Genomic DNA, 15,477 nt, shown 5'->3' with positions numbered 1-15,477 from the left:
AGAGATTAGAAAGAAATCAATTAATTAAGAATTGGAACTGTAATCTACTTTGGATTAGGATGTCTTCATGAAAAAGAGAATAGTGATTTTATTTTTATTTCTGATGTATCTCTTGTCTTACAAAGTTTTGAGATATTGATACAGGAGTTCTTGCTGTGCTGTGACATTTTAACAGGGAAAAGTTAAACTTTTTTCTTGATGATTATATCGTTTTCATGGTTGTACCATATTTATTGGAAACATCAAAAGGATTAAAAAATTTCATGACTTAAAAATTGGATCTTTCAGTACATTGGATGTTTGAAGCTATATATTGTGATAAGAAACTAAATTGACTTTGTATACATATTTTGTGTTAGATTCTGTACTAATTACAGGAGTTTCAATTGTATATAATTTTCAAAGAAAAATAACATGGAATAATTTGTTTGATTTGGAAAATACTGTTTGTAATAATCGAATAAGTTTTGAACTTTTTTGTAAAGAACAATTGTGGTGAGTTGAAGTCATGCATTAAAAAGAGAGTTTTTATTTGAAAATATGCATGAAAATGAATTTTAAAAAGATGGCCAGTGGAAATCATGGACGTTTACAGATGTTTCAGTTGGGAAATTGTAAAGAAATATTCTTTATTTTCGTTTATTGAAAACAATACTTTGAATTCATAACGCAACAATAAATTGGAATAAGAAAAATGATCAGCTGCATGCAAACCATTTAGACCAAAATAAAATTATAATGCGTCTTAAAATAGATAACCTATATATTCAGCCATGTTTAATACCGTTAACCTTTACATGGAAGATGAATCCATACAACATATGTTACAAAAAACTGTGGAAAAATGAAATAAAATCCATAGTATTGTTTAGTATTCTTTAAATGGAGATATATTAGTTTGATGTTTTGAAACATTATTGTGCATCCATCTGCAATGTTCTATGATATATATGTGTGATAGGCTTTGAGAACTGTGTTGGTTAAGGTGTTCATGACAAAATGCGTGAACTAAGTAAAGATTCGAAATAGATTTTTCTAAAATAAGTAAAGGATTTCAAATTGATTGAAATTTGACTTAAGGATTTAATAAAAACCAAAAAAAAGAACAGGAGTGAGCATAACTTAAAAAGCGCCCTCTAGTGGAGACGATGACAGGAGGGCACTATCATCATCATCATGGATCTGGTGTAATAGGAAAATACTCTGTGTAAGTATAAATGTCATAAAATCCCGGACACACCAAGGTCAAACAAGCAAGGCAAATAGATTGTATTATTATTAATTTTTTATTCAAAACGATGTGATCGTTGCCTGAAAGTAAATCTTTCAAAAAGGTGAAGGTCATATCGAAAAAAGGTTCATGGCAGGGCAAAGTTCAAAGGTCACTCATTATGATTTGAAATCGTTAATATTAGATAAAATATTAAGAGAGATGATAAAAATAATGACATGCATGATGATACAGTCTGGCCTAGGGGTCGTGGTTGTGTGGAAATGAAGAAAAGGGAAGAAATGAAATCCGTTAGAAATACAATGTTGCTAACGACCATCGAAGTTCGCTTCTCTAACACAAATAAATTTTGAAAGAGCAATACTTCTCAGGCTTTGGTCAGCAAAGTGTTTATTGTACTTAAAGTACTAATATTTCATTTTTTCTTTTAAAGAATTAACGTTACAACAATGTATTCTTTAACTATCACAAAAAGGATTGTACTTATACATTTGAAATGAAAAAAACTAAGAAATATTAAAACGAGAAGAACAACTTGAACAGCTGATCCTAACGAACATTCTGGTCGCTGTTGGTCCGTCTACATCTTGAGACTGTAACATGCTGATGTTATATAACCTTCACACCTGCTTCTCCACTCTTACCGAGTTCATAGCGTGTTTACGCCGTCATTGTCTCTGGAACTTCCATAGTCACTTCCGTAGTTTTATTGAATTCCATGCGTCAATATCAGTCATAATTTAATCAGCTTTGTTTAGACCAGCGGTTAATTAATTTGTGCGGAAATTGTGTCAGTGTTTTAGTTCTATTTCAGAAACTTGAGTTTTGAAACTGTCTAGGGAATTTTATCAATATTGTTGAACCGTTTATTATTTTAACCATTTCTTTTTATTTGATTTGTTTGATTCTGTATTGTCGAGTGATACAAGAACTTTGGTTTGTTTCTTGAGTCAGTTTGTATTAAGGAATAATATTAGCCAAGTTTACTTTAGCATTAAGTTATTACATTGTATTCATTGTTGAACTACTGACTCAATCCAAACAATATAGTGACTCATTATCTTTATTTGACTATGCCTCTGATTCAAAGCAAATATGAAATATGGAAAGTCACAAATCTTATCAATTTTTTTGTTCTTTTTATATTCTCTTATGAAATATAGGCGAAAGATACATGAACCAAAGAGACATTCAAACGTATAAGACGAAAAACAAACTGACAACGTCATGCCAAAATAAACTGACAACGTCATGCCAAAATAAACTGACAACGTCATGCCAAAATTACAAAGAGCCAAAAAGACATACATAAAGCTCTATAGCATCTCTGTAAGTCTATGGTGAATTTGTTATTCATTTTCCTTACATTTCCTTTACAGAACGATGTGCTCTGTATGACCTTTTAAATTGAAATTGGATAAGCAAAACAAAATCGATTAGCCAGGTCTAAATTATTATACGAACGTGGACATAAGCGGGTGCATTTTGTCGTCTGAAAGTAACTTTATATTAGATCTCCATATTGATTAACCGTTCTATACGAAAGATTTTTCTGCAAGCCATGCAGCTTAACATCCGTCGAAGTATCCAAACACATTTGCAATTCTAAATGTGACCTCTAACAAAGTTTCACCAGATCTCTGGGATGCACTATAATAATTTACAAAACCAATTTTAAATTATAATTTGAACGAAAAATTAATTTGATTATTTATTAAGTTGTTACTATATTTGAAAATATCTATTTATTTTTACCACAGAATTTTAATATATTAAGTTAATAACAAATTAATATCGCTTACCCAATTTTGTAACAGCATGGAGCAGTTGATTTAGAAGCAGCACTGAGTGGGTTTTTAACTAAAATTTTATATACGAAATTAATATTAAATCGAGCGTTATTTTGGTTTTGATATGAATAGTATCGGGGCTTCAGCTGAATTATATAGTTATATTTTTTGTTCAGAAATAAATGGCTGTGTTCTGTCTGTTTGTCTGTTACTAGTAGTCGGTCTGCCTTGTGCGCTTGGCATTTCATGTGAATCGCGTATCATGATATTATATAAGATTTATATAAGAATGATTTGGATATGGTTTTGATATCGATATTATTTCTACCGTCGCATACCATTATAGTATCTTTTTTTGTCTTTACATTTTATTATTGCGATTGTTCAATACCTGTGATACATGTTCTTTGACATATTTGGCTTTTTATTTATTTTTTCAAAAATAAAGTTGATCGAAGAAAACTGAACCACTAGCAACATTGATATAAACGTTATATTTAGCTGCATTTTTAAAAAGAGGAGATAACAAAACCCATTAAACAATGTTAAACATACTTGGGTTATAAATTGCTAGACGTGCGTTACATCTACTCTTCGTCGCACCAGTGGAACTTGCACAAAGGCATTTTGGTATTTAAAACAAAACACAAATTCTAAAAGTTGTACCAAAATTGGATAAAGACATACTGCTAATATGCATAGTACATCTTAGCATATCAAATGGTTTTAAAAGAGTTATAAATAAGCATTTAACCCTCGAAACTAATAAAAGGTGGCTAAATTTTTAGAACTAGGGCATACTGGCAGAAACAAAAACAAAAAAACAAAAAGCTGAGGTTCCAGTCAAAGTTCAAAACAACAAATACCCCAAAATATGTTATGCAGTTTATTTTCTCAACAAAAAACCTATCCATCTACAAGTGAATATTTTAACACAGATTTGAATCGTTAATGCGAGCAGCATATGGATGTACAAGGTAAAAAAGCATGTAACGTTATTACTGTTCAAAGCATAAATGTTTTAGTAAATTTATGGGAAGTTAATTACAAAATCAATATTTCTATATGAATCAAACAGAAAAAAATATTAGTTTAGACATAGTAATGGTTTATGTGAAATAATAAAGAAATTTGTGTGTAATTACAAAACAACGAATACACACAAATATATAGAAAATCTTTAGAAAAGAGGGAATGCACTTTTGTTTTAATGCAGATATTTGAGTTTTATGATTTGCTGATTCAAACCTTGCAAACAATTTTTTTAAATGCATATTTGAAATTCGAATTTTTATGGTTTGCTGATCCAAACCTTGCAAATATGTCAATGTATCTACTGTGGATATCTATCATAAGTAAGCCATGGAGTAAATGACTACAGCCTGTATCACTTATGATTCGATGAAAGCCGTTGTATAATATTCTACAATAATACTAACTCAAACAATTTATTCCAAGCCCGATGTATATCAATCAAACAAATCAGAGCTCTGTTAAAATGCACGAAGAATTATACTATCTTATACTTATACAATGCAGTATGATTTTAAAATATTTTAATATTTCATGATAAAACTAACACATTTTTTCGTTCGCTTTTTGTACATAAATTAGGCCGTTAGTTTTCTCGTTTGAATTGTTTTCATTTGACATTTCGTGGTCTTGTATAGCTGACTGTGCGGTATTGGCTTTGGTCATTGTTGAAGGCCGTATGGTGACCTCCAGTTGTTAATTTCTGTGTCATGTCTGTTGCCTCATTGGCAATCATGTCACATCTTCGTTTTATTCAAACAATTATTCCAAGCCCGGTGTATATGTGCCTAGGAAATTACATTATTAAAGGTTTAGAAATAAAATCCAGATGTAAACAAAATATATGAAATAATATAATATTTTATTGTTATAACATTTAATATAATAGTTATATAAAACACATGTTGTGTTAGGCTCTGATCCTGTCCATAACGTTATAGTATGGTATTTGTTTTCTGTTTTGGTTTTTCCAATCATATTGTGTTGTAAAATGATGCCCTTTATGGGTTCTTGATTAGATTGATAAAATTCTTATCTTATCTTATATCAAAAGTAAATCAAATAAATGATCGAGCTCTGATAAAATGCAGGAAGAATAATAAACTTAGAAGATTAGAAATTTATAATAAACATCAATGCAGTATAATTTCAAAACTAAATACAGTACCAAGGTTGTTCTGCTAGAGAAACAGCTAGCACGAAATATCCAAGAGGAATTTTAGTAATTTGACTGCAATAAGGCAATTGATTAAGACAAAGAACCAACACTCCACCTTAAATTACTTGATTATCTAAGTGCAAATATATTAGTTGATAAATACCCATTATAGTGCTTGACTTTGTTAAATACATTGGATTTTCATTTGAAGCTTATTTACGAGAAATGTTTGCACTTGGTTTACATACAATTTAACTATCTACTTGGAATTCTTTAAGCTTGTTTCACTGTTAATTACATCTTCCCAACAAATGTCTCGAAAGTTGTTACTCTTTTCGGTGTTGTTTGTCGGATTTTTTTCGTTCCCCCCGTTTTTTTTTTAAAGATTTAAACTTCACTGTCATAAGTGGATTCAAAGGGTGCGGGAAGGGTGATGGAATAACAGTTTATATATGGCTTATGCAAAGACTTGTCAAAAAGTTCCACTCCTATAACATTTCCTGATCTTGCCTGCATGGTTAGTCACTCTATATTTTTATTTATCTAAATCCCTGAATCTGCTTCTGTTTTTTGAGTTCTTTCAAACAAAAAGAGCAATATTTTCTGTTTGCAATACAAGCTTTCAATTGTATGTACATTTTCATCTTTGTTAACCCATAGATGTAATACCCATTATTGGGTATAACATCTATGGTTAACCGTTCTATGATGACCGAACCAAACCCCACCCGGCTCATGACTTTACAGATCCTCTGTTTTGTGAGTTATCGTGTTTTGATCCCTCATGTCTGTTTTCATTTATGCAGACTATATAATGTTTCATCTTTCATGAACTTGCAATTATCAGATAATTTTCTCCTTGAAAAAAAACGAATCTCTGTTGCATCATAGATCTCTTATCAGGAAGGTGAGAAAGGTATTCGAACACCCACTGGCAGCCATGATGCAATCAGAGGATTACATGCAAGGAGCTCTAATCAAATACCGAAAAGCAGATAAATATGAATAAACATAACGTACATAGTATGATCTAATTATTGTACGGACAGCTGTTGTAACGTTGAATCAACATGTATATTATGGGATGGTTTATTCTTAGTTTATGTTTAGTCTGAGTATGAATAACTTTTGTTTAGAACTTGTTTGGAGAAAGCTGGACAATTCTTCACTATTTAATTGTGGTGAGTGGACATATTGCTTGGATAATGCTTATGCTGTATGAGTTTGTTTTATTTTAGTATAAATTATAAGAGTTCTGCATAAAAAGTATTTTTTACACTTCCTATATATCTCTTAACATTATAATTTGTAAACATGTCTTAGGATAATCTAACTTTACTTTATGTACAATGTCCACACAATCAAATAACTTAATGAATGTTATGTGGTTGTCAAAGTTTTGGGTATCATAAATTTATGTTTAATAGAAAATATCTTTCAAAACCCTGTCTTGAAATGTATCTAAAAAGAACCAATTGATTTATATAAAAACGAAGATGTGGTATGATTGCCAATGAAACAGCTGTCCACAAGAGACTAAAATGATACAGAAATTAACAACTATAGGTCATCGTACGGACTTCAATAATCAAAGCTCATACCGCATAGTCAGCTATAAAAGGCCCCGAAATGACAATGTTAAACAATTCAAACGAGAAAACTAACGGCCTTATTTATATTAAAAAATGAAATTATAATAAGTTCATTTGTATACAGTAAAATGGTCTTCTCTTTATACAGTTAAATGTACGTTTGACAAAGTCAATGGGTCTACAACCCAACAATTTGACTCATTAAAGCAAGGCGTCTCGAGGTCAATATCTGGTATACAACAACCGAGTCTATAAAAGTTCCAAAAAAATTGTATTACCAAAAACTGATATTATTATAAATTTCGAAAACAAAACAAACTTTTTAGTCCCAAATAATAGTGACGACAACATAGAAGACAGGGGCGGATCCAGCCATTTTAAAAAGGGGGGGGGTTCCTAACCCAGGACAAAGGGGGGGGGGGGGGTTCCAATCACATGTTCCCATTCAAATACATTGATCGTCCAAAAAAGGGGGGTTCCAACCCCCGGAACCCCCCCCCCTTCTGGATCCGCGCCTGGAAGAAACAACACATGTACAAGTAGAATATATTATACAACATGACACCATAATATTGTTTTCTCGATTATATTACATGATATGATGATGCATGTGCAACACATGTTTTTATGTTTAATTAAAGGGGGAAATCATTGTATTATGGATGTAAAATATGATAGTACATCTGATAACTTCTGTTGTTGAATTATAACTTTTTTGCTCATTAGAATTTCCTACTGTTTTATTAAGAAAAAAAAGTTTTATAAGTTTAAATTTTCATCTTTTTTTTTTATTGTTTCATCATACACATTCCATATATGTAATAAGCGTTGTAGAACGTTCTAAATTCTCAGCATTTCTAAAACACAGTGGTTGAGTCATCTTGGCAGTACTATGTGTAGAATTAGATATAATTAACCTAGTGTTACGAGGAAGAGTACTTTGAAGTTGTTTACCTTGTTTTGTATTTAGTGTCTACTAAATGACTTACTTCTGACATGCATGTGCATTCTCATTGTGCATTCTCATTGATAGTAAGTGAACACAGCGATGGCGTTATAACCTTTGAATTCGTATAGTAATAAACTTAGTGTTACATATAAACTGAAACGAAAGACTTGAAAAGGGTACAAAGGGTGAAGGTAAAATAATGTTTAATTCAACTTTTATACCAGACCTTATAGATTCAGTGTTTTTTAAAAGAAAATATGACGGTTGAAATATAAGAAAAGTAGAAGAAAAATGTTGTCAATGTTGATTTTTATTTGGTGCCGGTGTCATGGCTCAAGCAACTAACTTGGTGTCAGAAATGATCACAAATTTTGAGATAGTCTTTATGTGTAATTCATTTTGTGGACCTAGACAGTAAACATCATTATTCAGTGGTCAGCTAAAGATTTTCCGTTGCGCTGTAGAAGCATTCGTGTCCTTGGGCTGTATTTTCCTCTTTGATCTGGTTGTTGTCTCTTTGTGACATCCCGCATTTTTATTCTCTAATCTATTAATTCATAGTAAAAATTGGACTCTGAATGACTGGTCCTAAATTATTGATTAATGACAAAATCCAAAATAGCTTTAGGTTTTGAAGCTTCAGGGGCGGATCCAGCCATTTTAAAAGGGGGGGGGGTCCTAACCCAGGACAAAGGGGGGGTTCCAATTACGTGTCCCCATTCAAATGCATTGATCGTCCAAAAAAATGGGGGGTTCCAACCCCCGGAACCCCCCCTCTGGATCCGCGCCTGAGCTTGCTTCCAAATATTGTTCGCCGAACGCGCGAGTCAACACAAGATTGACAATATTTTGATAAAGGTGCGTCCGATTGCCTCCATCTCTAAATAATTATCTACGGAATACCTGAACGAAGTAATGCATTATAAAAAGTGTTTCTGGTCAATCAATTACCATGCCTTAATAATTATACCATTAATAAGAAATATACGGTACCACATGCGCATTGTTTACATAATCTTATGGTTTGTTTATGTCTTAGATGTACCGACACATTCGGACAGGTCTAGTTACGCGTACTTATGTGTTATACATGTATTGTCTCTGACAGAAGTTTGGATGAAGGCAAGGAATATTGAATAGCTCATATAATAATGTAGTGTTAAGATTTTTCAACAACATGTAAGCTTTGTTATTTTTTATTTTGGATATTTTGAAAAGGTACTTAAACACTTAAGTTTTAGATAGGTAAAATATGTTTAAATTAGTTAAGCAGTTAGACCTCTACCCCCTTTTCCCTTTGAAATGTCCCCTGTTTTAATAATATTGTAATTTTGACAAAAGTTTCGATGAAAACATGGAATATTGAATATACAAATGTAGTGTCAGAATTCTGAACAACATGTAAGCTTTGTTATAATTTATTTTGGATATTTTGGATATTTTGAAAAAGGTGCTTTAACACAGAAAGGTAAAATCTTAGATCCTGTTTAATTGATTTAGCAGTTAACCCCTCCTTTTATCCCAGTAATGTCTCCTGTTTTTATGTGGTAATTTTGCCTATCAATGAAACCGTTTTGTATTATCCTGTATATTTTTAATCACTTATTGCACAAATCCTGGGTAATATTTTCAAAAGCGTATACCAAAGCGTTTTGATTGGTTTAAAACGTTATAAACAATGGAAATTCAACCAATGACGTAACGTTATTTTCACTTTGGGGTAAGAACAATGAAATTACCCATGATGCTTTAGATTCTGAAACGGCCTATTCACTTATTGCACAATCAGGAATGTTACTAAGCTCAATGATATGACTCAGATAAACTGATTATTGAATAGTGAATCTGGAAAAAGATACATCCATACATTGTACATAGTGAATTTAGTTTTATAATATTATATCCATAGAGAATAAAAAAAGAAAAGGAAAATAAGAACAGTGAACATGCGCTGTTAGTGTTACAGAACTTGAACTCAATCCATTTTAAATACACACTTTTTTTGAAGGCCGTACAATGTTTTACTTTTTAAATTGTTATTTGGATGAATAATGGTCTCATTAGCACTCACACCACATCTTCCTATATCTTTATTTTGATGAGAAAAATAATTCGCTGACTCAATACACGACCTGTGTTTGATACTTTTAAAGAATGTTTCGTTATCATATTTATTAAATGTTCTATATTTTTTTAGGATGGACAGTATTATTGGGTCGGGGTGGAGATTCTTTAGATTATCATATTTATCAAATGTTTTTATTTTTATTTTTCAGGATGGACAGTATTATTGGGTCGGTTGGGAGAGTTGCCAACGTTAAAGTACGTAACGATGATGACATTGTTGATAGACTAAATCATTTCTATACCACTGGAATATTGATTATATTTACTGTAGTTGTATCCGCTAGGCAATATGTCGGCGATCCCATTAGGTGCTGGTGCCCTGCAGAATTTCCTGGTACCCATGTCGATTATACAAACAATCTATGTTGGATAAAAGACACTTATTATATTCCAATGGAATCTCAAGTTCCCTCACTGGAGCATATGCATCTCCGAAAAGAAAAGGAAATTAACTATTACCAGTGGGTACCCGTTATGCTCCTCATTCAAGCCTTATTATTTTATTTACCTTGTATCATTTGGCGGATTTTGAATGGACATTCTGGTATAAATGTGGATAGGATAGTAAGCTTGGCAAGCGATGCCATGATGGAAAGCCCAGAAAACAGAGCCAGGAGTCTCAAATATCTGGTCAGACATTTGGATCGTTGTCTTGACAATCAACGAGAAACGAGACATGCGTGTTGTGTCAAATTAAGACACATCCTGTCTGCAAATTTAAATTTGCTTTGCGGAAGAAAATATGGAAATTTTCTTGTAGCTGTGTACTTTCTGATGAAAATTTTGTATATCATAAATGCAATTGGACAACTTTTTCTATTGAATGAATTTTTAGGATCTAATTACAAGGTTTATGGATTCGAAGTGCTACAAGAACTAACGGAAGGAAAGGAATGGTCTGGTTCACATAGGTTTCCCAAAGTAACAATGTGTGACTTCCGGATCCGGCAAATTACAAATCTGCAGCACTACAGTGTTCAATGCGTTCTTCCGATCAATATTTTCAATGAGAAAATTTATATATTTATGTGGTTTTGGTTAGTATTTGTATCTATATGCACGTGTGTTAATTTTGTTATGTGGTTCTGGTACATGCTTTTTCCATCGACAAGAATTCATTTTGTTAAAAAGTTTTTAAAACTTATGGAACGGATCACAACTGGTCCTGAAAGAAAACTTGTAGGTAGATTTGTGTTAGATTATTTACGACATGACGGTGTCTTTACATTGCGACTCATTGGAAAAAATTCTAGTGAGATAGTAGTAGCTGAAATAGTCGCTGGCTTATGGGATATTTATCGCAGCAAAAAATCAATACAGATCCGAACTAACATAACTGGACATGATCTAAATGTTATAGAAGGGGAAGATGTGTGACTAGGCCGAAATGGCACCGGAACTGAAAGTATGCGCAAGGATATTCTTGACACAGAGATAGCAGAGGAAGTATGTGCATCAACGGTATAAATCCGTATTTGGAAATATAGTTCCAAATTTTGATAGCACAAATTCGGTGTCATCGAAAGCTAAATAATGTGGGGTTGTGGAAAAGAAAAGAAAACTAAGAATCATTCCAGTTAACAGAATGTTGATGAATTTCCGAAAATCAAAAACACAAGATATCGTTAACTTTCATGAATACGTTTCAAATGCATAATATATTCTATTCACAATAGAAAGTTATCCTGATATGGAAGGTCTTAGAAATATTGTTAGTATATTATTAAGGCCATTGCAGGTCATAGAAACGAAAACTATTGATGGGTATTTAAATAAGGGATAACTTATCGTATTAGTTGAAATACTGGGCTTTTTTATGAGGAGGTCTACATGACTTAATTTGAATTGTAATTATAAATTCTATAATCTCTACATTGCTTCATTCTGACAGACACAAAATATAACAGTGTAATGATGACTCTTTAAAAAAAATAATATGGAAATTAATAGAATATGAAACAGTAGTCTGCAATCTCTTGTAATTTCATGAAAGGTAACAATACAGTTGGGGGATCAACCATTTAACTTCAAAAGGGGGGATGTTATTTGTTTCCCTCAAAATGGGAATCAGAATGTTTGGTTGGGTTTTTTTTTTTTAGGAAAAAACAGGTTACGGTCATTTTCAGCTACATATATCAGTGGTTATGAGAGATATGATAAGGATGCCAAAAGCAAATGTCAATTTTTATATAGCCTTATTTTGAAGATATGCAATTAGAATCATGAATTTACGCGGCACTTGTGTATACATATATATATATACCATGCAATTATAAAATCATGTTTTTCACAACACATGCATGCATGAACCATGTAGTTAGAATCATGTAATTTTCACGACACGTGTGTACATGTACCATGTAGTTAGAATCATGTATTATTCACTACACATGTGCACATGTACCATGTTACTATAAATTTGTGTCTTTTCACGTCACTTGTGTACCATAAGTACATTCGTTTAAGTTTGGAACAACTGTTGATGTTCTTTTTGAGAGGTTTTATTCTATGCGTTCTTTCCAAATTTCTGTAAGTTTTTATATTAGTAGATAATGTTCTAAAGAGGTGTTATATTTGTGACTATTATAAGCTTAAAAATGTTTGCTAGTTTTTTTTCGACTTTTATTACAGATATTCGAAATTCTGTTTTTTTTTTATACATTTGGTACAATTTGAAAAAAATGGCCGCTAACCCCTTCTTTTCTTTCATGATTTTCATACATGTAGTTTAAAAAGCTTGAATTTAAAATTACAATTTTTGTGATTTCCTTATTTTTTTTAAAGAAAAAACGTTCCAATGTTAAATGTGTGAGAAGTCTATCAAGACACAAGAGAGATCCCCCCCCCCCCCCCCCCCCCCGTAATTTCATTTGACCATATCACATAAATAAGGGCACACATGGTTTATTTTATCTGCTTTTTAAGTTCATATCCTCTTAATTTATAACAGCTTTCGTAAACGCTTGTTATTACGAAGTAAAGTAGCGAACATCTGAACTTTAAAATGTATAGTGTTGGTACACAAGTGTTTATGCATATAACATTTTTACATTTTAACATTTTTCATGTTTTTTTATATTTCATGCAGGAAACTTTAAAGAAAAACAAACATCTATTATGATTGTGAAATTTGAAAAAAGCATTAGAAATTATATGTATTGTTTGCTTCTGTTCAGAAGATATGGTAATTTAATCATGTTAATGTGTTACTCATTTGTACTTCAGTATTGTTATAATGATACTTTGTTGAGAGAGTTCAAATCTTAAAACAATTTAATGATATAATCTTTGAATAAGCGATAAATCTACAATGCTGGTGTCTGCGCTAAATCGCTACAGTATATATGATAAATAATTGTATCTCTGGCAACATCCGATATATGGGAAACAGTGGCAGATCCTGAAATTATCATAAAGGGCCTATTAAGAGGGGACCCCGCCCCCAGTAAAGTAATAAAACGCGGCTGCCATGATATAGCCATGTTTTCTAAAAGTGGCGTTTAAAACAAACCTCATACAAAACTTATTTCGGCAGTTATATGTAGACATGTATATTTAAAATCAACTGCACATATGATGTGCGCATGTGTGAATCCTGCTATTTTCTACATGATCTCTAAATGATGCATATCAAAAAAATATATTTAGATAAATCACGCATTTATACAGAACAAAGGCGTGTCTAATAACAACGCCATTCATATATTTATATGCAATTTCTGTCCATTTTATTAACTTTTCTTATGAGTATACATATTTTTGTAAATAAATCATTCAGTAAAGTTGATATAAAAGGCGGATGTATCCCAAAAGTTATAAAATTTTAAAATCTGACTTGCCGCCCGATAACACGATCTGCTATGGGAAAGGGGGATAATTCGTATTTATTTTTCTGCTGTTGATAGTGCTTAAGGAAAGGTGTTGAACAAAAGGCTGTCAGATATTTTGCTTTAATTTTTATGTTTAATTAATTATAGCACTTGTTACATCCGACAATACATCTTTCTACCTTTAATGTCGAGGCTTCTCAGCTTTGCGGGTTTCTGGCAAAACCTCCTCTTCTGATGTTGATCTCATGCAATGGGCACTTGGTAGAAATTATAACGTATTAGTTTTTGATTGGAACTTTGAAAAAGTCTTCTAATCAATTTGAAACCAACATCCCTCAACACATGTTTTACTATTTACATGTTTTTATGTTATGGTATCCTATCAATTGGACGGTTTCATGGGAAGGGGGGGGGGGGGGGGTGGTAAAAAAAATATGTCTTCTTCTAAACATAGGAAGGGGATAAGTGTACTCTTCTCAAATTAGATCTTCTATTCATAGAGGCGGAGGAGAGGATAAGTACAAAGAGGGATAACTCTAATTTGTAATCTTTCTTACCTTAGCCATGTTAATAACTGCAGATAAAAAAAAATCTAAATTTCCTTTCATCATAGTAATTCAAAAATACAGTCACTCTGCTTTTTCTTTAGGTTTGGAATTTTTTTATTAGATTTTTTACGTTTTGGTTTCTTGGTGAATTTTAAATAGGACATCCAAGAACAACATGCAGTTTATTTAAGATCGAGTAATGAATGCAGTTTTACAGAGCCTTTCACATCGGGACAGCAGCTCTGCGTTATTGGTCCAACAAAGATGAGTTAGATAAGGATTAGCATTTACAAATTACAATATCATATTTATTTGATTAATTTTTATTACAAGAGGTACATATATTTCAATGTATTTATTATTGTTTGTTTAAGTTTCTGTTTACTTGTTTAGCTGGTTGTGTTTATTGTTTAATATATATTCATGTTTAATATGTTGTTTAGATGAAATTGTGTGATGAGAATACGAGGGTCTGCATGGGGTTTATAGAATAAAGAATAATAGACAAACAATTCAGATTGAAATACTTTTTTTTTTTTTTTAGAAAAATAGATAAACAGTTATAGACGAAAAAATAAAGTAGAATTAAAAGTGCTTTAAAAGTGAATAGATAACAACAGACAAACAACTTTTTGATTAAAAATATGGGAAAATAGCATAAAAATTGAAAGAATACAGAAAAATGGCCTTAAAATTGAAAGAAAACAGAAAAATGGCTTTAAAATTGAAAGAAAACAGAAAAATGGCCTTAATATTGAAAGAAAACAGAAAAATGGCCTTAAAATTGAAAGAATATAGAAAAAAGGCCTACAAATTGGAAGAGCACACAGTAAGGGAAAAACCCTTTCCAAACCCTCATATACTGAATGTGATAAAATGTACACTTGTAGCATGGAGTTGTGATCTTGTTTGTGATAGACGTCATTATTAGCTGTAGTATTGATTAGACTTCCAGAGTTAATAGAATGTATTCCATTTTAGAGGTTTATTTGTGTATTAGTTAAGAATTTACTGTTCCAGGGGCGGATCCAGCCATTTTAAAAAGGAGGGGGGGGGGGGGTGGGGGGGGGGTGGGGGGGGTTCCTAACCCAGGACAAAGGGGGGTTCCAATCACATGTTCCCATTCAAATACATTGATCGCCAAAACAAAGGGGGGGTTCCCGACCCCCGGAACCCCCCCCCCCCCCCCCCCCCCCCCCCCCCTCTGGACCGCGCCTGC

General features: G+C 32.2%; 1 protein-coding gene across 4 annotated transcripts in view; it reads left to right on the top strand.

Annotated features, from left to right (window-relative positions):
* LOC139503040 (innexin unc-9-like) overlaps window positions 1–15,031 on the top strand; it is a 128,234-nt gene extending 113,203 nt beyond the window's left edge. The window contains exons 1-2 of one of the 4 annotated variants that reach the window (XM_071292715.1): window positions 634–1,207; window positions 10,030–15,031. In XM_071292715.1, coding sequence (XP_071148816.1) covers window positions 1,149–1,207; window positions 10,030–11,257 — 1,287 coding nt within the window. In that variant the 5' untranslated portion in view covers window positions 634–1,148 and the 3' untranslated portion in view covers window positions 11,258–15,031. Of the gene's footprint in view, window positions 1–633; window positions 1,208–6,259; window positions 6,394–9,950; window positions 9,982–10,029 lie in introns of those variants that run through there. The other 3 variants (XM_071292717.1, XR_011659011.1, XM_071292716.1) reach the window with 3 other exon arrangements.
* The last annotated feature ends 446 nt before the right edge of the window (window positions 15,032–15,477 follow it).

This window comes from Mytilus edulis, chromosome 14 (assembly GCF_963676685.1).
Source record: "Mytilus edulis chromosome 14, xbMytEdul2.2, whole genome shotgun sequence".
In the NCBI taxonomy this organism is placed as follows: domain Eukaryota; kingdom Metazoa; phylum Mollusca; class Bivalvia; order Mytilida; family Mytilidae; genus Mytilus; species Mytilus edulis.
Note: the sequence above shows the minus strand (reverse complement) of the source record. Positions and strands in the feature narration are given on the sequence as shown.